The 27,882-nt window shown below is 42.5% G+C and overlaps 1 protein-coding gene across 2 annotated transcripts in view; it reads left to right on the forward strand.

Annotated features, from left to right (window-relative positions):
• Positions 1 to 27,882, forward strand: part of OTUD6B (OTU deubiquitinase 6B) — a 1,944,790-nt gene that overhangs the window by 1,467,338 nt on the left and 449,570 nt on the right. For both annotated transcript variants that reach the window (XM_044088034.1, XM_044088035.1), the window contains exon 4: positions 141 to 453. In XM_044088034.1, the coding sequence (XP_043943969.1) occupies positions 141 to 453 (313 nt within the window). The remainder of the gene's footprint in view (positions 1 to 140; positions 454 to 27,882) is intronic.

Here is a 27,882-nt window from a genome sequence, read left to right on the forward strand (position 1 = left end):
TAAGTGAAAGTGCCATGCTGAATGCTATAAAGTAGCATATAATGTGGTTACATCCTTACAAAATAAGATGCTGATAGACTGCAGCAATTTTTCCATATTACACTTTGCAAACAGAAACACATTTTATTTTACCTTTTTAGGAAAAGAAAGCTGCTCAAGAGAAAGAGAGGAGCTGTAGGATAGCTGAAGCTGAAGTGGAGAATTTATCTGGAGCCCGACACTTGGAAAATCTGAAAGTGGAACAGATTTTGTTGGCAAGGCAGTTGCAAATGAAACCTATTCCATCTGATGGTCATTGTATGTACAGAGCAATTGAAGATCAGTTAAAAAGGCAAAACAGTTTACTGACTCTGACAGATTTGCGAATGCAGACTGCTGAATACATGAAAAACAATGAGGAGGAGTTTCTACCATTTCTAATCAACCCTAACACAGGAAATACATACACACATGGTAAGAATTTGACAATATGTTGTAGTCTTTTGTGATTTATTTATTTAGAGTTTAGAACACAGATCCCTCTAGAGCAAATTCAGAAATAAAGAGCACACTAAAAATAAAGGTACAGTTACTATACAATAAAAATGATTTAAGAAGGTAGTCGGCAGAAACCACTGCATACAAAATATACATCAGAGTTCTGACATCTTAGGAGTTAGAGCAGATATACTATATATATTTTATATATATATATGTATATGTTGTATGACCTGAAGCAGAGCATTACAAGCTTCTTGTTCTGTGAAAGGAACAGTAGTACCTTCAGAACTTGGGCCAAGGGTTAATTTACCCAGAACTGATCGATTTATTTATTTATTTTGCAGATGCATATATATGTTGTGTTAAAGTTATGTCATTTACCATAGAAAGTTCTGGTGTTCAGGGGAATGGTAGTAAGTGAGTAATGAAGGACTCGAGTTTAGCTCAACTCTTTTCATTCATTTGTGCTGTTCTTGAGATTACATGTGTAGTAATATAGCAATAACCCACGCCTGGGTGTGGGTAATGCTGGATTTACCCACGGTTGGCATGGTTTGATCCCGAGTGCGAAGCCCGAGGAACCAAACAAAGCCAGCCGTGGGTAAATCCAGCATTACCCACACCCAGAAGTGGGTTATTGCTATTATACAATGACATTATTTAAGAAAATAAATAATTACTTTTCTTAAATAATGGCATTGTATAATGCCTCTTTAGTGCCCTTCCGCAGCTGTCTGGTATTCTGCGGCAGTTCTGATGTACTGCGCATGCCTACGCAGTACATCAGAGCTGTGGGCAAAAGCAACGGAGAACGCAAGATCTCCGTTGCTTTTTTTTACTGTTTCGCTATGTTAAATGGGTTTAACATAGCGAAACAGCTTTAAAATAAGCAACGGAGATCTCCGTTGCTTATTGTAAAGCTGTCTCGCTATGTTAAACCCATTTAACATAGCGAAACAATAAAAAGCAACGGAGATCTTGTGATCTCCGTTGTTTTTTTTTTTTTTAAAAACTGTCTCGCTATGTTAAATGGGTTTAACATAGCGAGACAGCTTTAAAATAAGCAACGGATATCTCCGTTGCTTATTTTAAAGCTGTCTCGCGATGTTTAACCCATTTAAAATAGCGAGACAGTTTTAAAGCAACGGAGATCGCAAGATCTCCGTTGCTTTTTACACACTGTGTCGCTATGTTAAAGGAGTTTAACATAGCGAGACAGCTTTAAAAAAAGCAACGGAGATCTCCGTTGCTTTTTTTAAACCTGTGTCGCTATGTTAAACTCTTTTAACATAGCGAGACAGTGTTTTATACTAACAGAAAAAGTCCGGGCGACCGGACCTTTTTCCGTTAGTATATTGAGGGATTTACAACAGGCACGCTGGTTGGGCTGGCCAATCAGCGTGCACGTTTTAGGGAAGGAATTGTATAATATTTAACTCTACATTTTTAAGAACCAAACTTCAGAAAGTTTAGAATAGTACATATGCATTGTAGAAATACTAACCAGGTACTGAAGTGTTTTTTTTTTTTTTTTTTTGATATTTTCCTTTATATTTTACACTGTTACTTTCAGATGCACATGTGTGTTATAAATCCATGTACATACACACATATATGTATAAAATTGTGTCTTGAGGCCCCCACCTTCATTTTGCTGCATAAACCATATGTGTCACACACAAATCTTTGATTTTCACAGAACACCTAAAGGAGGATGTACTTATTTTCTGTGTTTTATTTATAAAATAAATCGCACCATTACTTAAGTAAACTGTCACATTCCATGCATTCAAGTAAACAATAATTCTCATGTTTAAGCAACTGAACTCAAATAGTTCAATAACTTCAGTAACTTACACATGTTCAAAACATAAATCATCATTGCAGTAACCTAAGCTATATAGGTTTTAACCCCTACATCAGCAAACTTTTCAGAATATTGGGTAACTTCCAGGCACACTAACTGCCAGGAACTTGCATGGAGTTCCATATAAAAGGAAGTTGGAGCCCAAAAGCTTCAGAGCTTTTCTGCTGCTAAAGTGGGCGCTTCTTTGACAGACCCAATGAATCCATCAGTCAGCCAGCAGTCCTTCAAGAGCTGGTCAGATAAGTCATTGTTGGAGAAAGCTGTCCTATTGTAGTTTTTATATAATAAGGAAAAGCTGTGATGTGATGTTAATCTCATCTTTATTTTCACTGATTGGTTCGATCTGATCTATCGAATCCATCTCTGCCAAGCTCGTGGACATTTTCCCCTACTCATAATGCAACTGTTCTATAACCTCAGATCTTGTTTGCTGCCCAGTGAAGAGGTTCCTATTTGCTAAACCCTGGTCTAAGTATTGCTATCTGTTATTATCTTAGACCTTTGTGTATCTTTTTTTATTACTCTGCCTTCTTTTTGCTAGTGTGAATCCTCCCTACTCAGTTTCCATCCGTTTAAGTTAGATTGTGAATATCATTGTCCATTAGAGGACGATTTTCTCTCCCTCCTCTAATCATGCGTTTAAGTTGGAGGACAATTTTTGTGAGTACTGTTTAAAAAAAATAAGTTTTTCTCTTAGTATTTACCACTGCCCTTTTCTATGTCTGCTTCAGCGTGTTTGTCTGTGCGTGCGTTTTCATTTGCTATGTCTCAAAAGCAGGAAGGGAAGTGTGAAAAATGTGGGAAGAAGATGCCCCATTGTGATTCTCACATTCTCTGTGTTTATTGCTTGAGGCCTCTTCATCTCAAAGAAACTTGCTCCATATGTCATGCTTTCAATCAGAGAGCGCTTGTAGAGCATAAAAATAAGTTAATTTTAAAGGTATATTAAAAAAAACCCTTTCAGAGACTATTTCTTCAGTCATCAGATCTCTAGACAAGACTTCAAAAAGGGCATTTTCGGCTCCAAAAGCTTCATCGGAGCAGAGACCAAAAATCTCTTGACTCTCTGCTCCACCAGTATCTTTGGGGTAGACGGTCAGTCCTGGGTCCAAGACTACCTTGGAGCTGACAGAACCTTCGTCTCTGAGGTCTTCTGTGCCAACAGGGACTCCACATCGAAGCTGATCACCTTCACTTGACCCAGTGACTTCACGGCTCCCATCACCATTACTAGATAAATCTAGATCCCCATCTCTTTCTACTTAGTCTACCAGGAGCTTATATGATGAGGACGTGGATAGGGTTGTGCAGAGGTTGCTGAACACTCCAGCCCTGGACTGGACAAACTCCTGTTGGATCCGAGCCCAAAGGAACCGGATCAGGCACAGTCCACCTCCCTAGTAACTGTTCCTCCTCCGATCCATCCTTTCATTTCTGAGCCAGAAGATTCCGATCTCCAGATTGTGTCTGTGTTGGCTCCAGGACCGTCTGTTTCCTCGGAGCAGACACTCACCCTGAGCGTTTCCCTCTATTTAGAGCAGGACATATCTAGGAGTCGACACTCTCTGGTCGGATCCTCCGAGCCAGCTCGGATCTCTCCAGATCCGACTCTGCCTCTCGGGGCTTCGGAGTGAGTTCTCCTCCTACCTCAGCTTAGAAGCTTCTGTCGCTGGTTCTGCAGATGCCTTCAGCACCAACAACTTTTGTCAGATCCAGGGGAGTCCTTAGGGGGTGGGGTCAGTCTGCCTTTGAAGTTATGAGGAGGGTTTTGACTCCTACCGAGTCTATGGCACATCCTTCATCAGATCTTCCTCCCTCCATGGGCCAGTTGTATTTGTCCTGTCGGGTAACCCTTCTACAGGATCGCAGAGACCCCGCAGGCCTCAAGTTGTCCACCTTGAGACTCAACCCCACCCCCCTTCTGAAACTCTCCAGAGTATCCCACTCAGGAGGGTCCCTCTGTAGAGGACCTGCAAGAGGAAGCACCTTGACTCCCCAAAGGAGTCTATCACATCAGACACTGACCTTGATGAGGCAGAAAGGGTCCCCAACGTCACCTCCTGAAGATTTCTCCTTTGGAGACATCCTGGAATTATTAAAATAGAGAAGTGACTGGCAGTCCACCCCCCCCCCCCCTTCAGCTGAGGAGTCAGTGTACCTGGAGGCCTTTGGGTCTCACTCTTCCTCTTTTTGGGTGACTCCTCCTTCTGATGAGCATATGGACTTCATCTCTCGGAAGACCTGGGAGAACCCAGATTCCATAGAGTCTACTCCTAGAAGGCCAAACAAGTTCATTACTGCTCCTAAGGATAAAGGGTTTCTGACTAAAGGAGTTGCAGTTGATGCCATGGTCATGGCGGCAGCTACTAAAAAGAAGTTATCCAAGACCAGCTCTCCTATCCATCCTCCTAATAAAGACTGTAGGACTATGGATAGATATGGGAAGCAAGTTTTTTCGTCAGTGACCTTTGCCCTTTGGTCTCTGAGCTACCTTACCCACTTCACTAGACTACAGAGGGACCCGTTAAAGGAACTCACAGACTCCCTCCAAGGAGCTGAAGCAGTAGCAGATAAAGTTAATGCTCAGCTCGCCACCCTTAATTCTGTAGTAAACTCTTCCATGAAGTTCATATCGTATACAGCAGATGGAACGAGTAGAGCAGGTAGTGCTCTTCGGAGACAAGCCTGGATGTGCCTTTGTGACTTTGCTGAGCCCTTCAAGTCTACATTTAATGCACCTTTTGATGGCTTATCTCTTTTTGGGCCAAAAGTGAAGGAAACGCTCACCAGGTGTGAACAAGAAGGCAAGACGTCTGCCATTGGAGTACGTTTTTCTGCACCTACCAGACCTTTTCCAAAAGGTCAGAGGGGTAGTGTGAAAATGGGGTTCAGAAAATCCCACAGGTCTTTCCATGACACACAAGGTGAAAGATTCCCCCAGGGGCAGAGGGGGGAACAATAATGGTAGACGCCGCCTTCGTGGCAGTGGAGGCCCGCTTAATCAGGGCTCCAGAGAATCTTTCTTTGAAGGGCCCTATCTGCGCTCTTGAAGGAGTGCCCAATTGCTCACCTCTGGAGGCAGAGGGGGTCATTTGTGTCTGCACCAAGAAACCTGGCAAAGCATCACAAATGACAGATGGGTGCAGAGTGTAATATCTAGGGGATATGTCATTCCCTTTGCCTATCCTGCTCCTATGAGCACATCAGTTCCGGACGTTCCACCCAGTCAAAATGAACAGGCAACCTTGGAAATTTAAAAGTTGCTAAACAAAAGAGTCATTCAGCAAGTCCCCGCAGATCAGAAAGGATCCGGAACTTACTCAAGTTTCTTTTTACTTCCAAAGAAAACAGGAGACTAGAGACCCATCTTGGATCTCGGCATAGAATCTGTGAAAAAGAACAAGTTCCAGATGGCAACACTGCAGTTGATACTTCCAGTCTTGGAAAAAGACAGTTGGATGTGTTCCATAGACCTTCAGGATGCATACTACCACATTCTAATGAGCAGAAGTTTCCAGAAGGGTTTTATGTTTCTGGCTAGGAGCCAGTCACTTCCAGTTTCGAGCTCTGCCCTTTGGTCTCATTACAAGCCCCCAGAGTGTTCACCAAATACATGGCAGTAGTAGCAGCTCACCTGAGATGGAAAGGATTCTGTATGTTTCCGTATCTGGATGACTGGCATATCTCCGCCCCAACCAGGCATCTTCTTCAGAAAGCCAGGGACTACACCCTTCAACTTTGTTCATCCCTTGGAATCACCATAAATTACAAACACCTGCTTTAGAGCCATGTCAATCCTTGTTTTTTCATAGGAGCACAAATAAACACATCAATTATGTCAGCAAAGCTTCCCCAAGAAAGAGTACATGATCTTCAGCGTTATGTAAGGATGCTGATCAACAAGAGAAAGAGTTCTGCCAAACTAGTCCTACAGGTGCTAGGCAAAATGGCTGCTTCAGTTGTGCTAATACCACTAGCTTGACAACATATGAGAATCCTCCAGTGGCTACTTTCAACATAATGGTCCTCTCAGGATCTTCTAGTGTTGCACAGGATTATACTAACCAACTCTTGCAAAAGAGACCTTCAATGGTGGCTCAACTTTCCTCTAGTCTCTCAAGGCCATCCCTTTCTTCCCCTGAGCCCAAAGCTACAGTGACCATAGATGCGTCCCAGATAGGGTGGTGGGGGGGACATTATCTTGGGAGAAACAGTCCAAGGCACTTGGCAAGAACACATGAGAATGGTGCTCTCCGCGTTGCAAGCGTTTCAGAACTCTTTCCTTCAAGGTACAATAGCAGTTCAATCAGACAACATGTCTGTGGTCTGGTATATAAAAAAATAAGGGGGAACCAGATCTTACCCCTTATGCTGAGAAGCCCTAAGGATCTCGTAGTGGGCATAGTTCTCCAACAGCTTTCTCATAGCAATGCACATTCCAGAGAAATCCAATGTGATTGCAGAGAAACTGAGTAGAGCCATTCTTTGGCCACACAAATAGTTCCTCAGTTAGAAAGTGGCGGAAGAGATCTTCCGTAAATGAGGCCAGCCTTGCTGTGTTCTCTTTGGCGTCACCCATCAATGCCAGATGCAGTAAGTACTTTTCCCTAATCCCCCAAGGGATGCACTTGTTCACGATTAGCCCCCAGGACTTCTTTATGCTTTCCCACCAATACCTCTGATTCTCAAATTTCTACAGAAAGCAAGCTTGCTGGAGACCACAGTAATCCTAATTGCCCCATTGGCCTCGACAAACATGGTTCCCCTTTATCCAGCCTCATGTACAGAAGGGGACCATGGATCCTGGACAACAGTTCCTTATCTACTGACAAATCCATCAGGAGAACTTCATCCCAGCCTACACAATCTCAAACTAACAGCTTGGCTGCTCCGCTTCCCATGATAGCCAGGTTTCCTCTGCTTTCTTCTCCAGTAAAATACATTTTGCTTTCTTCCCACAAGAACTGTACTCGGAAACTGTACAAGAGTAAATGGCAAAGATCTGTAGCCTGGTCCAGTCTTAATCACATAGATCCATTCACAGCTCCTTTGCATTCTATTCTAGCATTTTTAGTCAAATTATTCAATGAGGGAGCTGCTGCAGCTACTATTAGGGTTCAGTTAACAGTGATTTCTAATTTTCACATAGGAGATCATGGTACTGCTGTAATGTCAAACAGACTTTGTAAAGCATTCTTCAGAGGTACTTCCTTAATTCGCCCTCCATACAGAAACTCGAGTCCACCTTGGGACTTGAATTTTGTATTGTCAAAGCTGGTCTATCCACCTTTCGAACCTTCTGCTACATGTGATTTGAAATACTTATCATGAAAAATGCTTCTTTTAATAGCTATAACTTCAGCAAGGAGAGTTTCTGAGTTGCAAGCCTTATCGTCTAAGCATCCATATATAATTTTTCACAAAGACAGAGTCTCTCTGAGAATGAACCCTTTTTACCTAAGGTGGATTCTTAAACTAACTTCAACCATTCTATTGAATTACCAGTGTTCTTCCCAAACTTTCAAAACAAAGCAGAGTACACTCTGCACCTTTTAGATGTTCATAGGCAATTACATTTCTATTTGCACAGGACATCACAAATCAGAAAGTCATATCAGCTCTTTATCTCATATTCAGACATTAGGAAAGACCAACCAGTTTCTAAGGTAACACTATCCAATTGGCTATCACAGTTTATATCTTTCATATACAATTCCAGTGAAAAGACTACCTGTAATCCTATTAGAGCTCATTCTACCAGGTCAGTTGCTAATTCTGCTGCTTCCCAAGCCAGATTGCCCTTAGACAGTATCTCTGCTGCAGCAACACGGGCTAAGCCACATACCCTTATTACTCACTACAAGTTGGATTTGGTCTCTAGGAATAGAGTATCCTTTGGATGTTCTTCGTGTTTCACTGTTGCAGTCATCACATATGGGTTATCCGGCTCCCGGTAGCCCTCAGTCGGCCCGAATACCAGAGTCTTTGGTGTATGACATCGGCTGCCACCGGTTGTAAAACTGATGTCAGTACGTCCGGTATAAAGGGAGGCAGCCAATACCATTTCCTCAGTCTTTCTTGCCGCGTAGCCCAAAGCAGATGCAATTCGCACTAGTGCCGGTCAGCTATTTACCTTCGTTTTGCTTTCCGCCCACCACCTGTCAAGCCAGACTCTCACCACAGATGCCTCAGATGTTGTATGGGGAGCTCATCTGGAGGGCAGCGGCATACAAGGGACTTGGAGCATCCAGCAGATTCATCTGCACATAAACTTGAAAGAATTGATGGCAGTGCAGCAGGCCTTGCTGGCTTTCAAGGATCTACTCTACCCTGGGACTCTGCTGATCAGGACAGACAATACCACAGTCATGTGGTACATCAACAAGCAAGGGGGGGACTCACTCTTACCCCTTGTGCAGACAAAGCATGAGACTATGGTCCCTAGCAGCATCCATGGGCTTGCATCTTTACGCCTACATATGAGAATCCGCTACGCCTTTACGCCTACATATGACGCTCTACGCCCAGTATCTTCCAGGGAAGCTAAACTCCTTGGCGGATCATTTGAGCAGACATGTTCTGGATCCTCACGAATGGCAACTGAACAAGGGCATTTTCCATCGCATCACTCATCATTGGGGCACCCCACAAGTGGATCTTTTCTCCTCTCATGCCAATCATCTCCTTCCAACCTTCTGCACCAGGGAGTTTCACAACAAAGCTTGGAGGGTGGATGCGTTGTCCTTCCCATGGACTCCTCTCTCAGTTTATGCATTCCCTCCTCTGCCTCTTCTTCCCAGAGTGCTACTAAAGATAAGGGACAAAAAAACAAAGACTATTCTAATAGCTCCAAATTGGCCCAGGCAGCATTGGTATCCCCTCCTTTGCAGCCTTTCCCAGGCTCAACCTTGGCATCTTCCCCAGTACCAGATCTGTTGGTTCAGGGAGGGGGAACGTTCCTTCATCCTCATCTTCAAACTCTGCATTTAACTGCCTGGCTAATACTTTAAATCTTTCCCAACAGGTGGTTGAAGTTCTTCATGAGGCCAGGAGGCCTAGCACAAGAAAATCCTGTGCAGATAAATGGAAAATATTTTGCTCTTGGATGCTCGCTAAAGGAAAAGACTCTTCTCATACTTCTCTTTCACTCATTCTTGACTACCTAGCAGGATTGCTTAATGGTGGACTTTCTTCAATCAAAATTCATGCTTCAGCAATTTAGGCTCATTGTTCTTTTGAGCAACCCATTTTTTCTCACCCCTTGATGAAGCAGCTCCTGACGGGAGCTAGTAATCTTAGACCTCCCAGAAGAGCTCCTACACCTGCTTGGGATCTTAATTTTGTCCTGGAAAAACTTACTCTGCCTCCCTTTAAGCCAGCTGCCTCTGCAGATTTGAAGTTTCTATCCTGGAAGACTGCTTTCCTTTTAGCTATTACTTCAGCTAGAAGGGTATCCGAGCTGCAAGCCTTAATGGCAGTAGAACCTTTCATTATTTTTCACTCAGATCGGGTTTCTCTGAGAACCAATCCCTCCTTTATGCCTAATGTGGTTTCCAGTTTAACCCTTAACCAGTTTATTCACCTGCCTACATTTTTCAGCAATCCCCAAAATAAAGGGGAAAGGATTCTGCACTCTCTTGATGTGAATAGACAGCTGAGATTTTACTTGGGACTAAATCCTTTCGAAAATCTGAACAGTTATTGGTTAGTTTTGCTCCTGGGGCGCAGGGTAAAGCTATTTCAAAACAAACCATCTCCAAATGGATTGCTCATTGTATTCACTTTTGTTACCTGCAGCATGGGAAGGTTCCCCCTCAGGGTATTAGGACCCATTCTACTAGAGCAGCCTCTACCTCTGCAGCCTTTCTGAGAGGTGTACCTACTAAGGACATTCTAGAAGCAGCTACTTGGTCTTCTGTTCATACTTTCACAAAGCATTACAATCTACCTTTATTTTCTAAATCCAGGGCTGGTTTTGCCTCTGCAGTTTTGCAGGGCCTCCTTACCAACCCTTAATCTGTGATCCTTCCTCTCCCTTTTTGCTTCTTACTGGGCTTTGAGAGTCAACCCATATGTGAGGATTGCAACAGTGAAACATGAAGAACATAGTACAGTTGTGTACACTTACCATAAATGTAGATGTTCAAGTGTATTCACTGTTGCAGTTGTGGTTTCCCATCCTCGATTCCCCCTTTTTTCCTAAGGCACAGACCATAGATTATTTTTTGTATGACGTGTCCAGGGTGCTACCATTCCTGGGTTAGCCTACTTTTGGGGGTTCCTGGCAGTTAAGGCAAGGAAAAACCTGAGGAAATGGTGTCGGCTGCCTCCCTTTATACCTGATGTACTGACATCAGTTTTACAACCGGCAGAAGCTGACGTCATAGGTTCATAGGTAGGTACTAGGTTATTAGCCCTAGGGCCTATATAAGCCTAGCCAAAAAGGTACCCTGGCTTTCGCCACCCAAGAAAATTATTTTCCTGTGCCCCTGTCGAGCAGAGCCACAGAAGTGATCCCTGGGGTGAATTTCCTATTTCCCATCCAGTCATCAAGATTTTTCTTGAAGAGTGCTAATGAGGAGCTCTGTTTGACATAGATAGGTAGTCTGTTCCAGAGTATAGGAAGTCTCTGGGAGAGGAATCTATCCCTCCAGCATGTTCTGTTTATTGTGGTGACAAGGTTTAGGTCCCTAGAGTGTGTAGCTCGGAGGGATTGGGATTTCTTTAAGTGGAGCATGTCCAATAGCTCTGGGTTTGACATAGCTTTGTATGTTAGGCAGAGATCGCCTCTGAGTAGGCGATATGCGACGGAGTAAAGCTGGATTTTTTTGAGACGTTCTGCGTAGGGCATCTGTATGAGGCCAGTAATCCTCTTTATGAGCTATTTCTGTGGTCTTTCCAGTTGTTGTAGATGTCTTGTGAGGTATGTACTAAAAGGAGCATTGTACTCTATAATGGGTCTAATGAGTGATGAGTAGAGGGGAACAATGACCTCTTTTTTTCCGGATGAGAAACCGTTTGCGATGAGGTGAGCCACGTAGAGGGATTTCCTGACCACTGTGGGGGATGTGATTATCAAAGGAGAGATTACTGTCCACCTGTGTCCCAAGGTCTCTTATCACAGTTTCGGCATTAAGTAGACTACCACTTATGTGGTAGTTCATGGGTACAGAGTTTGTACCAAATGGGATGACAATACACTTTTTGAGCTTTGAGCTTCATTGAGCTTCAGGCCATGGCTTTGACACAAGGCATCTGTCTCAGTGAGGTCCTTTTGTAGTATGTCCACATCGTTAGGAGTTTCGATTATGGCTCCTAGTTTGCAATCATCTGCAAACTTTGTTAGCCAAAGATCTTCTGTGTTAGCCTGTACTTCATAGAAGTAGATACCAAATAGGAGAGGACCCAGGACTGAACCCTGTGGTACTCCACTTGTCACTGGTCTGAAGTAGGATTTGGAGTCTGCTACTTTCACAGTGTGGGTTCTGTCCATGAGCCAGTTGGCAACTCATCTTGTGACATAGGGATTTATACCTAGTTTAGTGAGCTTATCTATAATTCCAGAGTGGGGGATGGTGTCGAAAGCCTTGAGGAGATCTAGATAAGCTGTGTGAACCACCTTACCCTCATCTATGGCTTTGGTGACTGCTTCAGAGAAGTCAGTCAGGTTTAGGAGACATGATCTGCCTTTTACAAACCCGAACTGGGTAGTGTCCAGAGTTTGGAGATTACCAATGTCTTTGTTTATGCATTCCATGATGATACGTTCCATGGCCTTGCAGACCAGGCTCATCAGGCTAATGGGGTGGTAGTTCCCGGGGAGTGTCGTGGCTCCCCCTTTGTGGAGTGGGATAACCGTCTCAGTGTGCCATTCAGTGGGCACAAAGCCTGAGGTGAGGCTATGATTGAACATGGTACTTAGGGAGGGTGCTAGTTCATTCTGTAGTTCATATAGAACGCAGCCTGGGATATTGTCAGGTCCCATGGATGCTGTGTTCTTGGCTTTGGAGAGTTTGTGTTTTTTACCTGTGCAGCCGTAATTACAGGAACTTTGCATTCTTCCGGTACACAGATGGGCCCTCTAGGGGGTGAGAGGGGGGTAAAGTTAGCACTGAACCTATTTGCCAGGATGTTGGCAATGTCAGTTGGTTCTGTATATTTAGTGCCATTGTGCTGTAACTCAGCTACCAAGGGCTCTGGTATTCGGGCTGAGGGCTGCCGGGAGCCGGATAACCCATATGTGAGGACTGCAACAGTAAATACACTCGAACATCCACATTTATGGTAAGTGTACACAATTGTACTTTCTATGGTTCTGAGGAATATTCTCCCATGAGCCACCAAAGAATTAAGTAGCTAAGGATGCAGTCCCATTTGTGAGAATAAAGACGAGACTGACAGCATCACATAAAGAAGTTATGTGCTTACCATAACGTTCCATGTGTGTTGTCCATCTCATCCTTTATTCTCATGACCCACCCACCATTCCCCCTCCTGGGAGATCGAGTAGCTCTAATTGGGTCTTTATAGGACTCTATAGCCTCTGAGGGTATGTCTTGTGTAATGTGTTTATATTACATACGTTTTGTAATGTATACTTCTAGTCACTGCTGGAGGGCAAACTAGATCTGAGGTTATAAAACAGTTGCATTATGGGTAGGTAAAATGCCAACGCGCTTGGCTAAGAATCTCGAGCTTATGTAATGGCTGAGACAGATCCGATCCAACCCATTGGTAAGAATAAAGGACGAGATGGACAACACATATGGAATGTTATGGCAAGTACATAACTTCTTTTTTTTTCGGTCAGAAAATTTTACTTTTGCTACAAAGCAACAGAATTTGTAAACTTTTTAGGAGGAGAAGTTTTTATTTTGACTAAAATGTGTTCAGGTTTATAACATTTGTGTGATTTGAACAGGATAGTGTGCTTCCGAGGAACTGTCAGTGGGTTTACTTTCCTCAGAACCAGTGGTTCTCTTGATGTCTGTTTACTAACTCTCATAAGATCCACTACCCACTTTTCTAACCTCTTCTTCAGTGTATAGATAGTTGCACATTTTCCTGCATGCAAAAAAAGAAGAAACTTGTTAAGAGTCTTTTGGGGTCAGATCAGCTGCAGATTTGACTTGGCTGTTGGTGGGTGACTGTGTTGTGGTTACTTTTTGTTCCTCAGGCCACCCATCTTTTTTTCACAAAGTATTCTTAGTGTAGCCCCCAAGCCACCAAAGACAAGGGGAACACCTTGTACTCTGTAGTTGTAGGGATGCCCTTGCCAAGCAAGAGAGAGACTTTTCCAGGTGGCAGAGAAAGGGTCCTCACCTGGTTTGGAGAGGGATATAGAAGCTAGGTCCAGTGTACCTAATGATCATAATTTTTTAGGGAACATGTGCTTTGTGAGAAAAAAACTTCCAGTCTTCTGTTTTTGTTTTCATCATGGATAGGGCAGATTTAGTAGGATTTGCTAATAAACTTTATTTTGGTATTGTAGTGATTGTCTTATTACAGTGAAGTGCTTTTTTTTTTCTCTTCACTTGAAGAGCTGAAGGGGTGGGGTGCTAGCTCATAGTACTGGCCTAGGGTGCTGGTTGAACGAGCTATGCTTCTGATTTTACTTATAACCACAAAATAACCACCAAATACACACTAAAAAATATGAAGCCAGGCAAAGGTGGCGGTCTTGTGGTTATGAATATGAATGAGTACATTAACAAAATGCTGAATCTGTTATTTAGTGACCTCTACAAGAAGGTTTCTGTCAACAAAATGAACACAGAATATAGGAGGGTGATTGTGGAATTAGAGGATATGGTTATGAATGGCAGTATTACTAGAGCAGATTACGAATATTTGGTGGTTGCACATCCCAAAACACCTACCATTTTTGGTATTTCCAAGATCCACAAGAGTGTTACTTGACCCCCCCCCCCCGCCCCCATAGTTGATGCTAAATCTAAAGACATTTAATATGGCCTTTTGCTATTGCTCAACAACTTAAGGATGTATATCCAAATATACTCCAAGCAGTACACGGCAGGTCTTCACATTAATAATTCAGGCTATCGCACAGTCTCTTCATAAAATGCAGTTCATTACTGACCAGGTAAGAGCTTTCACAAATTTACTATTTGCTTCATCAGACCATCTCGCATAACATCTCATAACAGATTTAAATACTCAGTCCCCTCCCTCAAATTTTTAAAACAACCAATCATGTTCATTCCATCGTCATAGTGTCATCAAACATGACTGCTAACATCCATATGCAACAAAGAACAGAAGAACAGGGTTGGACCATAATAAAATCAAAACATTGCGAGTCCTGATGGAAGTGTTCCTGAAGAACAATGTTATTAGTTTTGAAGGTCAGTTATTTAAGCAGTGTCAAGGTGTGGCCATGGGGGCAGCTTGCACCCCCATTTCTGCTAATCCTATTATGGCCCATTGGGAAAATAACCGTGTTTTCCTCTGCGAGTACTGGTCCCTTTATGGACATTTTTTAGATGGCATAGTGATAGAATTGCAATCATCCAAAATTGGGGGGAGGGGTATTTCAACATTACCCCAAGCAACGGTAATAGGAAAAGTTGATTCACAGATTGTTACATATGATGAAATAGATTTTTTATACCAAGGTTATCATATTTTCAGTTACACAGGAAAATTGATAATGAAGGAATTTTTTAGTTTATTCCAGAAAGGCATTAAATTCCTCCTTTCTATTAAGCTGGATGTAGTGGACACCCTCATAGAACTTAATGTTCTTAAGGAAACCAAATTTATCCATGTATTTCAGTGAAACGAAGAGAGGGGATACACAGGTGAGAGCAAGGGATTTTAAGAAAAAAGTACGTTTAACCCACAACTCAATCCTATTTTACAAGTTTTTGAAAAGGCGGTTACATGTTATATATACACTTAGTAATAATACAAGGAAAGTATGCCATCATAATCTGACTTTAAACGAAAAGGAATTGTTGGATGAATTAAGAAGTGATAGCACTGTTCTTATTATGAAGCCTGACAAGGGATGGGGGAAGGTTTTATTTAACTCCTTAGATTATTTAGGGGCTGTGTTTGAGTTACTTTATAATTTGGATACTTATTCCCCATTCCAAAAATGAGATTAATACTGCTTATTGTAGGATAGATTCTGTTCTGGAAGAATGTTTGTTGGGGCAGAGGATATCTACGGAATTTTATATAGGTTTAAAAGTGGAAAACCCAGTGGGCCCTATTTTTTTTTTTTGGAATTCCAAAAATTCATAAGAATATCAAAAAAACCTCCCTTCAGACCTACTATGGCAGCTAATGGTTCCAAAACTTATCCAGTTTCATTTTTCATTGATAGGTGGCTCAAATTTATTTATACCCAAGTTTCCCATCTCTTGGTTGATTTCTGGGATTTTGTAGGGAGATTAAAGCAGGAGTTATGGTCCCAAGATTTGATTTTTCTTACTATTGATATTAAGGATCTTTTCACTTCTATACCCAGGGACAAAGGGACGGAATATTTTATGCATAGTTTATGCAAGTATAATGATTTCTCAGGTGATGAGATTAAGCTTTTGGAAGAAATTATGGTATCACTGTTAGACAATAATTTTTTTTTTTAAGGGGGAATTCTTCAAACAAAGAAAGAGTGGTGGCAATGAGAGCTTTTTGTGCTCCCATATATCCAAATTTGGTACTACTGGAGTGGGAAAACAAAGTAGTTTTTAATTCTGTATTTTTTCATTGTGCAGCCCTTTGTTTGGTTTTGGATTTATTTATTTGGCATTTGTTTACCGGGGTGGACTGACTGGGTCTACAGAACCTGGTTTCAACAGAGGCCAGGGCAGAAAAACTCCACATATAGTACAATACAAATACAGTAACATCCAGTGCAAAACAAATTACATTAGAAATAGTATACAAAAATAAGTTTTAAGAACAAACTATGTTACAAGATGTTACACTGTATACTACATATCTAGACAATTATGTTTAGATAAAACATAGACAATAATAGTCACTCTCACCACACATGATGTGTCTCCAAAAAATAGGATGTAGGTAGTACAGTGTGTGACACTGACTGCTATAGTACATGAAAAAATAGAATGTTAGTTTTAGTTGGGAAAATAATAACTAGAAAGTTAGTGATGCAGAAAGATAGGGAGAGAGTTAAAAAGAATAGAAGCAATACAGCCTGAGCAGTAGCTTAAGGATATGGTATAGGAACAGAGAAGGAGTTATAAAAGCCTTAGGATCTTGCAGACTGTGAAGGATTTAAGTGTGACAGAAGAGGAGGATGAGGCTAGTGAGGAAGAAGAGGAAGAGTTGAGCATTACGCATGCTTTATGCAGGAGCAGAGCCATGTGTTTTTGAGATGATTTTTTAAAGAGGCTTTGAAATGGGTTAGGCCAGGCATAGACCTATTAGCTAGAGGTAGCAAATTCTAAAGAATAGAGTCATAGTATGAATACATAGAGTAACCTGGTTTTCTTGTGGGTTTTGAAATAGCTAAGAGATTTTTGTCTTCTGATCATAGGGATTGATTTAGTGTGTAAGGTGTGACTAGACTGGATAGTGCAGGGCAGGCAGTAGGCTTGAAAATAAGGTTATGCAAGGTGGATAGCTGAATAAAGGCTAGTTGGTTGGGGAGCTCAAGCCAATTTAATTCTAGGAGTGGTCTACAGTGATGTTTGTGATATTTAGAGTTTGTGGCAGACTTTGCAACTTTGTTGTAGCACTTTTCCATATTGCTCACGGTAGAAGTTTGGGAGAGGGGCACCATAAAGAAGGGAGTGATGTAAAACTGTTTTGGCAGGGGTAGTTTTGGTTGCTGCAGTAAAGAAATGTTTGTCTCTGTATAAGAATCCCAGTTTTTGATGAGTTTTCTTTATATTTTGCTGTATATGGGGGTTGAATGAAAGTTTGTCAATGATAACTCCTAGAAGTTTAGTTTCCTGCACTATTTCTATGACAGTGTTGTCAGATGCAAGGATGTTAAAATGATCAGTGACAGGAGAGGCGTTTTTGGGATGAAGAGTATTAGTTTTGTCTTCTTTGGATTAAGAAAGAGTTGGGCATTTCTTATCCAGGATTCAGCTGCAGTAAAGGACTGTAGAGTTTTTTAAAAGTAGTTCTGGTACTGACTGAGCAGTACAAATTATGGTGGAATCATCAGCGTATTGAATGAAGGTCCCAGGGTGAGAGGCAATATGAAGGTGGTTTGTGAAAATGTTGAAGAGTAGGGGTCCTAAGATAGAGCCTCAAAGGACTCCAGTAGGGTTGTAGAGAAAGGGTGAGAGTTCATTGGACCATTTCACTGCTTGTTTATGATCCTTGAGGAACCCTGAAACAATTTTACTGTGTTATGGGAGAAGCCTAAGTTACAGTGTGTTCAGTACTAAGGGGTGAGACACTGTGTCAAAGGCCTTGGAGAGATGAAGGAATACTGATGAAGGAAGGCTGTATAGCATCCTGCATCTCTGGCTTTGTTCACAGTGTCTAAGAGGGTTGTAGCTGTGCTGTGGCTAGGTCGGAAGCCATGTTGGGTTTTGGTTAAAAGATTGTTTTGCAGTAGGTATTGCATTACCTGCTGATGGATACCTCTCTCAAGAATTTTGGATATGGTTGACAAGATGGATATAGGTCGGAAATTTGATGAATCAAAAGAGTTGCCTTTGTGGATGGGGGTGTTGGGAGATTGTTTCCATATGGTAAGTACTTCTAATTCATATAAAGACCTATTTATAAGGATAATGATTGGGTAGGTGATTGAATTAGCAGCCAGTTTGAGGTAGTGTGGTGGAAGATTATAAGCTGAGGTACAGCAGGGTTTTAGTTTTTGTAGCAGTTTCTTAATGGTGTCAGTGGGTATGGGCTAAAATGAGAATGGGGTTTGTATGACATTTTGTTGAGTAAGGGCTTATTAATGACAGGGTTAGAAGTAGTTGATGGTCTGGGGTTGGTGTCTGAATAGGTTGAAGGGTGGTGGGGTCCGGCATTAGGGGTGTTAGTAGGTCTGATTTTGATTTTATGAAGTGCTTGTTAAAGTTTTCGGTTATTTGTGATGGAGGGGTATCAGGTGATAGGGTGTGTTCTGTATTTGTTCCAGGGTTAAGTAGAGAAGATGTTCATCGTGCATACAGCTGCAGTCATCACACTTGGATTATCCTGCCGTCAGGCGGGTCCTCGGTCGGCCGAATTCCAAAGTCTAGGTCCGGCGTCGGTTGTCATCGCTTCTTCCCTGACGTCAGTGCGGCAGGGGTATAAAAGAGGCAGCCAACGCCATTTTCTTCAGTCTTTCTTGCCGCGCGGTGCCCAAAGCAGAAGCAGTTCGCAAGTGCCGGTAGGCCAGCTCCAGAGATTTACGAACAGTATTTCAGCCAAAGTCTTCTTTAAAGCTAAGTACCCCGTTGGGGAAACTTTTCTTGCCTCAGACCGATGTCAGACAAAGTTAATAATTGCATTTCTTGTGGGAAGCAAATACCGCATAAGGATTTTCACTCTTACTGTATACCTTGCTTAGGGCCAGACCACGACATCTCGGCCTGCCGTTTTTGTGCTAGGTTTAACAAGCGCACTATTAAGCGCCGGGCGGAGTTCGCCCTTCATTATTTTGGCAAAAAATTTAATTATATCATGTCGTCGGATGCTCCGACGCCAGTTTTAGGCAAAAGACGCAAGGATAAGGACAGACATCCCAGGCCTGCACCGAGTACTGAGATCACGCTTAGGCCGACTACCGGTTCTCCGGTTCTCAGCGAGGCGCCTACGCAACCCCTGACTACCGATGAAACTATTTTACCGGCGACTTCAGTACCCGAAGTCGCAGGATCCTCTGTCTCCATTCCCACTGCAGATACCGACGCCACTCTTGGCAGAGAAACTGAAAATTTAGCGAGGCCTACCATTTCTGAAGGCGTTTTCAGGCCTACCACCTCCTCTATTAAATTGTTCACTAAATCTAAAGCTGCAATGAAAATTAAAAAATAGGGTCCTCAAACCCCCTCTCAAGGCCCCATGCCTAAGAAACAGATGCTTAAAATGGCTGAGGATTTAATTACTCTCATTAGGGGTTCTCAACCCCCCTCAGACAAAAGACCCAGGTTGGAGGAAGACTACCCTTCCTCAGACCAGGCTTCTATTACCTCAGACCATTCTGAGGACCAGGATTACGCCTATTCCCCATTTGAAGACTCTGATACTGAGGAGTCTATTCCCTCTGTCTCCCCCCCGAGGACTACTCTTTTGGGGAAACCCTGCATATATTGAAAGAGCACTTCGACTGGGAAGGCCAAGATTACTCAAATTCCAAGAAAAGGCTCAGGGAATTTCTACTGCTTCCCCAGCATAGGCCCCTGGCTATTCCTCCTGTCTTAGATATTTTAGATGATGTGTACGCAGAAGCCAGTCTTAATCCAGACTCCTTACCTCCAGCCCCTGTTAAACCAGACAGATATTACCGGGTTCCTGATTCTCACCAGTTCCTTTATAAAAGCCATACTGCTGACCCAGAAACAATTTCACAGGGTCCCAAGGGGATTAAGGCCTCTACTGCTAAAAACCTTTACCTTCAGAGAGAGATTCCAGAGCTTTAGAAAGGTGGGGGAAAAAGGTGTATACATCAGCCACTTTAACCATGAGGGCATTAAACTGTCAATTTCATATGTTAAAATACCAACAGTTCTTGCTATCTCAGCTGAAAAGCAAAATGACGCAAACAGAACAACCAGACTTGAAAGAGTTGCAGGATTTGTTGCATGGAGCAGAACAAGTGGGGAAACATACCTTGCAGTGTGGTTTTGATGCTTTAGAGGCCTCATGTAGAGCTGCTGTCACGTAGACATGCTTGGCTCAAAGAGCAAACCATACCAGATCATGTCAAAGCAACGTTATTAGATGCACCACTACAAAAAGATGTATTGTTCGGTGTTAAAGCTGAGGAGGTACTAAAGAAAATGGAGGAAAAAGCAAAATCTATGCAAACGGTTAAAGATTTCTTGCAGGTGCAGCCTCCACGCTTCAGCAGAAACTGGCCTTCAAAAAATTGGTCCTTTCCAGCCATGGATAGACCCCAAAGGGGCAGATACAGATGCCCAAGGGGTAGAGGACAACCTCAAGGATCTTACAGAGCTAGACAGTGGCAAGCACCAGCCCCAAGAGGTGGAGAAGATAGACCACAGTCATTTAGAAAACAGACGCAATGACTTTCCCCTATGCCTGCCAAACAAAGCTATAATGGCAGCACCTTTGGGCGGAAAACTGGCCTTCTTTTCAAAAAACTGGCACATTGTTACAAAGGACAAATGGATTCTGGATATTATAGACAGAGGCTACAGGTTCCACTTTCGCACCCTTCCAAAAATGAGAGGTATGCCAAACCTGCCACAAAATCAATGAGCAGAGGCACAAAGGCAAATTTCCGCTCTCATGGATATGACAGCAATTCAAAAGGTACCTGCAAAAGAACAAGGTCAAGGTTTTTATTCAAGACTATTTCTGTTACCAAGGAAGGACAAAGATTGGAGACCCATCTTAGACCTATCTATTCTAAACACATATCTAGAGGTACCAAAATTCAAGATGCTCACATTACAGCAGCTTCTTCCCATGCTGGGCAAGGAGTCTTGGCTGGTAACGTTGGACCTCAAGGAGGCATACCTGCATGTCCCTATTAGACAAGATTGCAGAAGATACCTCAGATTTCTTGCAGGTTCAACCCATTAGCAATTCTCTGCATTGCCCTTTGGCTTATCTACTGCGCCCAGAGTGTTTACGAAATGCCTGGCATCAGTAATTGCCTTCTGCAGACAACGAGGAATCCAAATCTACCCATATCTGGACGACTGCCTGATCCAAGCAGACAGCAAGGACATTCTATTGCAACGTCTGGCGTTTGTAATAAAACTGTTAAACTGCCTGGGTTACACAGTGAACAAAAAGAAATCAAAACTAATACCTTCTCAACAGATAATTTTCCTGAGTGCCAGCTTAAACACAATGACCCAGATGGCCTACCTCACACCAGACAAACAAGGGCAACTGTCTCAATACTTCAACAGAATGGCAACTTTAACCAGGCTAACTGCAAGGAAAATCCTGCAGGCTCTGGGGTTCATGGGATCTTGCATCCTACTAATACCATTTGCAAAGCTGCATATGAGGAAACTACAATGGTACCTAAAAAACTTATGGTCTCAACACAGCCACAGCTTGGAAACAATTATACCACTCATTCCATGCCTTCAAAAGGAATTTTTGTGGTGGGCTCAAGCACGCCAAATAAACACGGGTCTTCCTTTCTGCTTACCACAAGCAACTCAAATCATCACAACAGATGCCTCAGACTATGCCTGGGGAGCACACATGGCAGGTCAGTGCATTCAGGGAAAATGGTCCCAAAAAGAGATGTACCTACACATCAACCAAAAGGAGATGCTAGCCGTGCAAAATGCTCTTATGAGCTTCAAAGACCTACTGCATCCAGGCCAGCTATTAATAAGGACAGACAACACCACAGTCATGTGGTACATAAACAAACAGGGGGGAACGCATTCATACCCCCTGTGCAGGCAAGCCATGACCCTGTGGAACACAGCACTGGTATTACAAATTCAACTACAGGCACAATTCCTGCCAGGGAAGGAAAACACACTGGCAGACAACTTAAGCAGAAATATGACAGATCCACACGAATGGAAGTTGCATCCTCAAGTCTACTCAAAGATAACTCAGTCATGGGGACAGCCAGACATAGATCTATTTGCTACCCACAGAAATTACCAGTTGGAGAAATTCTGCTCAAGGACCTATCATCCACAGGCCTGGAATGTGGACTCACTCTCTTTCAATTGGACAACATTGACAGTCTATGCCTTCCCGCCTCTACCTCTACTGGCCAAAGTCCTATTAAAAACCAGAGCAGAGAGGCCACAAATGATTCTTATGGCTGCAGACTGGTATCCTCTCCTAAAGAGCCTTTCACACTCACCACCATGGATCCTTCCTCAAGTTCCTCTTCTTTTGTCCCAGCACAATTACAAGACCCTTCACAGCCAGCTCAGAACTCTAAATCTAGCTGCATGGAGAATACCTTAATTTGCCAACAGACTCTTCTCTCCAAGGAGGTACAGGATGTCATCTTGGAGGCTAGGAGACCCTCTACTAGAAAAACCTACTCCGCCAAATGGAAACGATTTTGTTCCTGGAATCAAGCTAAGGGTCAGAATCCTTGGGTAATAAATACACCTCAGATTTTACAGTACCTAGCTGAGATGTTAAACAGTGGCCTTTCCTTCTCTTCCATCAAGATCCACGCTTCAGCCATTTCAGTACAGTACAATACGGATCCTCCTTTATTCTCACATCCTCTTTTAAGGCAGTTCCTCAGAGGGGCAAAAAATTTACAACCCCCACGGAAACCACCAGCTCCAGCTTGGGACCTCAACTTCGTATTGGAGAAGCTGACACTGCCTCCTTTTGAGCCGGCTGCTACAGCAGAGCTACAATACTTGTCATGGAAAACAGCCTTCCTTCTGGCTATTACCTCAGCACACAGGGTTTCGGAGCTGCAGGCCCTCATGGCTGTGCAACCATTCATCATTTTCCATCAGGACAGGGTTTCCTTACGAACCAACCCTACCTTCATGCCAAAAGTAGTATCCAGTGTGGCTTTGAATCAGACTATTCATTTACCTTCCTTTTATCCAAATCCACAGAACAAAGGAGAGAGGCTACTACATTCCTTGGACATTCACAGGCAACTTTGTTATTACTTGGACAGAACAAAGTCATTCAGAAAATCTGAGCAGCTCTTTGTGTCCTATGCTACAGGTGCTCAAGGAAAGGCTATTTCCAAACAGACAATTTCAAAATGGATAGCTCACTGCATACGCTTTTGTTATTCATTTCATGGAAAATCAGTGCCTGTATACATCAGATCCCACTCCACCAGGACTACAGCTACCTCAGCAGCTTTCCTCAGGGGGGTCCCTACCAAGGACATTTTGGAAGCAGCTACTTGGAGTTCAGTGCACACTTTCTCCAAGCACTACCACCTTCCACTATACTCAAAATCTAGAGCGGGCTTTGCCACAGCAGTCTTGCAGAGCATTCTAGCCCCTCCTAATTCCGCTTAGTACCAGCCACCCTTACTTAGCTGTGGGATTCTACCCAAGTGTGATGACTGCAGCTGTATGCACGATGAACATAGTACAGTTTTGTACCTACCATAAATGTAGATGTTCGAGTGCGCATACAGCTGCAGTCCAGGTTACCCTCCCTCCATCCCCTCTTAGGACAGGGCTTACGCCAAACACCTTTAACATACAACCTATTTGGGGTATTCCTTTATGGTGTATTTGCTTGCAACTACTGTTTTGATTTATCTACTTATGTATGTTTGCATAACATCATGTTTTGCCTTCCTTTCTGGGGGCACCTGACATCTGGGGCAAGAAAAACTGAAGAAAATGGCGTCGGCTGCCTCTTTTATACCCCTGCCGCACTGACATCAGGGAAGAAGCGATGACAACCGATGCCGGACCTAGACTTTGGAATTCGGCCGACCGAGGACCCGCCTGACGGCAGGATAACCCAAGTGTGATGACTGCAGCTGTATGCACACTCGAACATCTACATTTATGGTAGGTACAAAACTGTACTTTATGGAGTGCCAAAATTTATTGGGGTTGATTTTGTTGGAGTTGAAGCTGGGAATAATGTGACTTCTTATCTTTGTTGATTAGTTTTGTCACTTTGTTACATAGTGTTTAAGTTGACATGATTATGTTCATCTTTGTTTAGTTTCCAGGTTAGGTCCCTTTGCCTTCATCAGGTGTTTATATTCCTTAGAAAGCCATGGCACTGAGTTCTTTTTGATTTTTTTCATACCAATGGGATGATATTTTTTTTTCTATGGAACGGTTCTGAAGAGAATATCCATAAGTTTGTAGAGTTTTTAAATAATTCCTCAGACGTTTTGAAATTTACATATAATTGTGATAGAATAAGAATTATTATTTGGACACTTTTATTGAACATACTGCTAGTGGCTTTAAATCAAGAGTACATAGAAAAAACACTTTTAGTAATTCATATTTGGATTTTACTAGTTTTCATTGATTAAATTGTAAAAATAGCCTTGCTAAAGGCCAGTGCATTAGAATAGCAAGAATGACTTCCCAGAGAACAGATTTAGATGAAGAATTAGATAAGGTAGTGCAAATGTTTTTGGATAGAAGGTACCCCTTTTCATTTGTTAATGACATTTTAGAATTTATGTTCAATCTGAATGGGGAAAGAAATATATGCCTCTGTTAGGGGTTGAGCTTCAAGCAGTTCGGAATAGACCAGACTAAAGGGTAATGACAAGAATTTTGAGAAAGCTATGGTTTTACGATATAGTGAACAAACAGATTTTGTCAGAAATATTTTTAAAAATAATTGGAGTATCTTCAAAACAGTCAATGCATTTTAGAAATGGTTGGGAAGGTACCTTTGTTCATATACAAAACTGGAAGGATTTTCAAAGATTTTTTTGATAAGAATAATGTTGGGATCCCAAAAAGATTATACGAGTCCCAGCACACTAAGAAATGTGGTACATGTAGTCAGTGCTTTTATGTATATGTGAAAATAACTTTGTGGTGTTTAACTGTAGTGCAAGGTCTAAGGTGCCTTTTATTAAAGGAAATTTTCCAGCAAATGGGTGATATATACGGCAGTATGCGCAGGATGTTCTAGTTTTTATACTGGCAAAACTGAGAGGGCTTTAAGGAGACGTATTTATGAGCATGTATATGATATTAAAAATCATAAAGAAAATAATGCATTATTTAAACACTCCAGGTATGCCCAGCATTTTCTAAATTTAATTTTGGTGTTATTGATTGTGTGGGTTATAATCCCAGGGAAGGCGACATGAAGGTTTTTCTGGAAAATAAAGAATTAAAATGGCAGTTAAAACTGCAAGACAACTCGTACCCTGGTTTCAGTTAATATACCTCTATTCAGTCTGAATTAATTTTAAGAGCTGCAAGGTTTTAAAGTCATTGTTTTAACTAAACATTCATTTTATATTATTATGGTAGTTTATTCTACACATTTTGAATGGTTTTAAAGTAAATTACATTTTAACTGTGTTAAATTAAAATACATTTTTATTGTGAGCACTTTTAATGTAACTGTTCAAACAAATGTGTATTAATTGAATGATTTTTTTTAACTAGATGTATCTGGGTATTGTATGAGTTCTTGGGCATGTCATGGTGATTCTGATGAAGTCTTGTGTTTAATGACGAAAGCGCTTAGTCTGTATTTGTTAATAAATTGTTTTATTATTTTATGATTTTAGAATGAGCTAATTTTCTGAGTGAATAATTGGACCCTGGCTACTGGGTTACAACATTTTTGTTTTAATAGTGATGATGTTTTTCATCCCACATTGCTGCAGTCCTAACTATTGGGGTAGTCCGCTGTCCAGTCGGCCCGAATACCAAAGTATACGGCTGACGTCGGTCAGGGCGCATTAGACTGACGTCAGTACGTCAGGGTACTAATGCGCATGACCGACGTCATATCCTCAGTCTTTTTTGCCGCATGGTCCGATGCAGAAGCAGTTTTGCGAGTGCAGGTTGGCGTTCTGAAATTTTCTGAAGTCGGAGTTTCAGACCGAATCAAAGTTGGCTAAGTACCCGCTAGAACATTTTGTTTTTTCTTGCCTCAGTATTTAACCGGATGTCAGAAAAAGTAAATAACTGTATTTCTTGTGGGAAACAGATACCTCATAGGGATTACCATACCTTGTGTATACCTTGTTTAGGGCCTGAGCACGACGTTGTTGGATGCCGCTCTTGTGCTAGATTTAACAAACGCACTATTAAGAGACGGTTAGACTGTGCCAGGTTAGTGTTTGGGAAGCGTTGTAATTATAAAATGCCGCCGGATGCTCCGGCGCCCGCCAAAAAGCGCAAGGATAAAACAGCGAAGCCTAGGGTTGATGAACCAGCAGTCCCGGACGCCGGTTCTTTAGAAGGCTCAGTGGAGCCAGAGGTTTTGCCAGGAGTTTCTTTGGAGTCTCAGGCAGAGACTTTACTGTTGCAGGATGTGCCTTCTCAGGAGGTAGGCCAGGCTGAGGTGCTTCTCAGGTAACTGTTCTTCCCTCTCTTCCCAAGGTAGTTAGAGCCTCTCCTTCTGTTTCCAAGACTTCTTTGAGAGGTAGGCCAAGTCTAGCTTCAGTGGGGGCTTCTCCTAGCACTTCAGGTTCTGTGCCTAAGAAACATATGCTTAAAATGGCAGAAGATTTGATTACTCTGATTAGAGGTTCTATGCCCCTCCTGATAAGAGGCCTAGGGTGGAACCTGAGTTTGAGAGTTTTGAACAGTGTTCAGAGGCTTCTGAGTCTTCTGCGGAAGACTTGCAGGAGTATCCTCCTTATTCTGATTCTGATGTGGATGATTCCACTCCTACAGCTTCTCCTCCGGAGGATTTCTCATTTTCAGAGACTCTGCATTCCATGAGGGAGCACTTTAAATGGGAAGGCCAAGATTACTCTGATTCCAGGAAAAGGCTTAGGGAATTCTTGTTTTACCCCAGCATAGGCCCTTAGCTATACCTCCTGTGTTGAATGTGGTGGAAGATGTTTTGCAGAGGCTTCCCTGAACCCTGATTCTTTGCCTCCTGCTCCTGTTAAACCTGATAGGTATTATAGGGTGCCTGAAGCTCATAAGTATCTTTTAAGAGTCCTAGGGCAGACCCGAAACTGTTTCTCAGGGACCTAAAGGTGTTAAGGCCTCTGTTGTTAAAAACCCTGTTCCTACTGATAAAGAGGCAAGGGCTTTGGATAGATGGGGAAAGAAAGTGTATACTTCTTCCACTTTAGCCATGAGGGCGTTGAATTGTCAGTTTCACATGCTAAAATATCAAAATTATCTCCTTTCACAATTGAAATCTAAGGTGGATGCTTTGGCGGAAGGTATTGAGTGTAAAGAGTTGCTGGATTTAGTTCATGTGTCTGAACAAGTGGGTAAGCATTCTTTGCAATGTGGTTTTGATGCTGTACAGGCCTCCTCGAGGGTGGCTGCCACTAGTTCTGTTCTTCGCAGGCATGCCTGGTTGAGGGATCAGAATTTAGCTGAGCATGTTAAGACAAGGATTTTGGATGCTCCTTTACAGTCTGATGTGTTGTTTGGTTCGCCTGTGGAAGCAGTTTTAAAGAAGATGGAGGACAAAGCTAAGTCTATGCAAACTGTTAAAGATTTTTGCAGGTGCAGCCACCAAGTTTAGTAGAAATTGGCCTACTAAGGGATGGACATATCCTGCTTATGATTCCCAGTCTAGGGGTAGGTCTAGACGTGGTAGGGGCAGAGCTCAAGGTTCTTTTAGGCCTAGAACAGGAGTTCACCTGCTCAGACTTCTGGTGAGGGCAGGGGTCAGTCCTTTCGTAAACAGACCCAATGACCTGCCTTTTCAGCTGCCAGTAGATTCTCGTCTGGCAGCTCCTTTGGGAGGAAGACTGTCTCTTTTCAAAGAAAATTGGGATT

This window comes from Protopterus annectens, chromosome 11.part0, assembly GCF_019279795.1.
Source record: "Protopterus annectens isolate FY-2018-M chromosome 11.part0, PAN1.0, whole genome shotgun sequence".
Classification (NCBI taxonomy): domain Eukaryota; kingdom Metazoa; phylum Chordata; order Ceratodontiformes; family Protopteridae; genus Protopterus; species Protopterus annectens.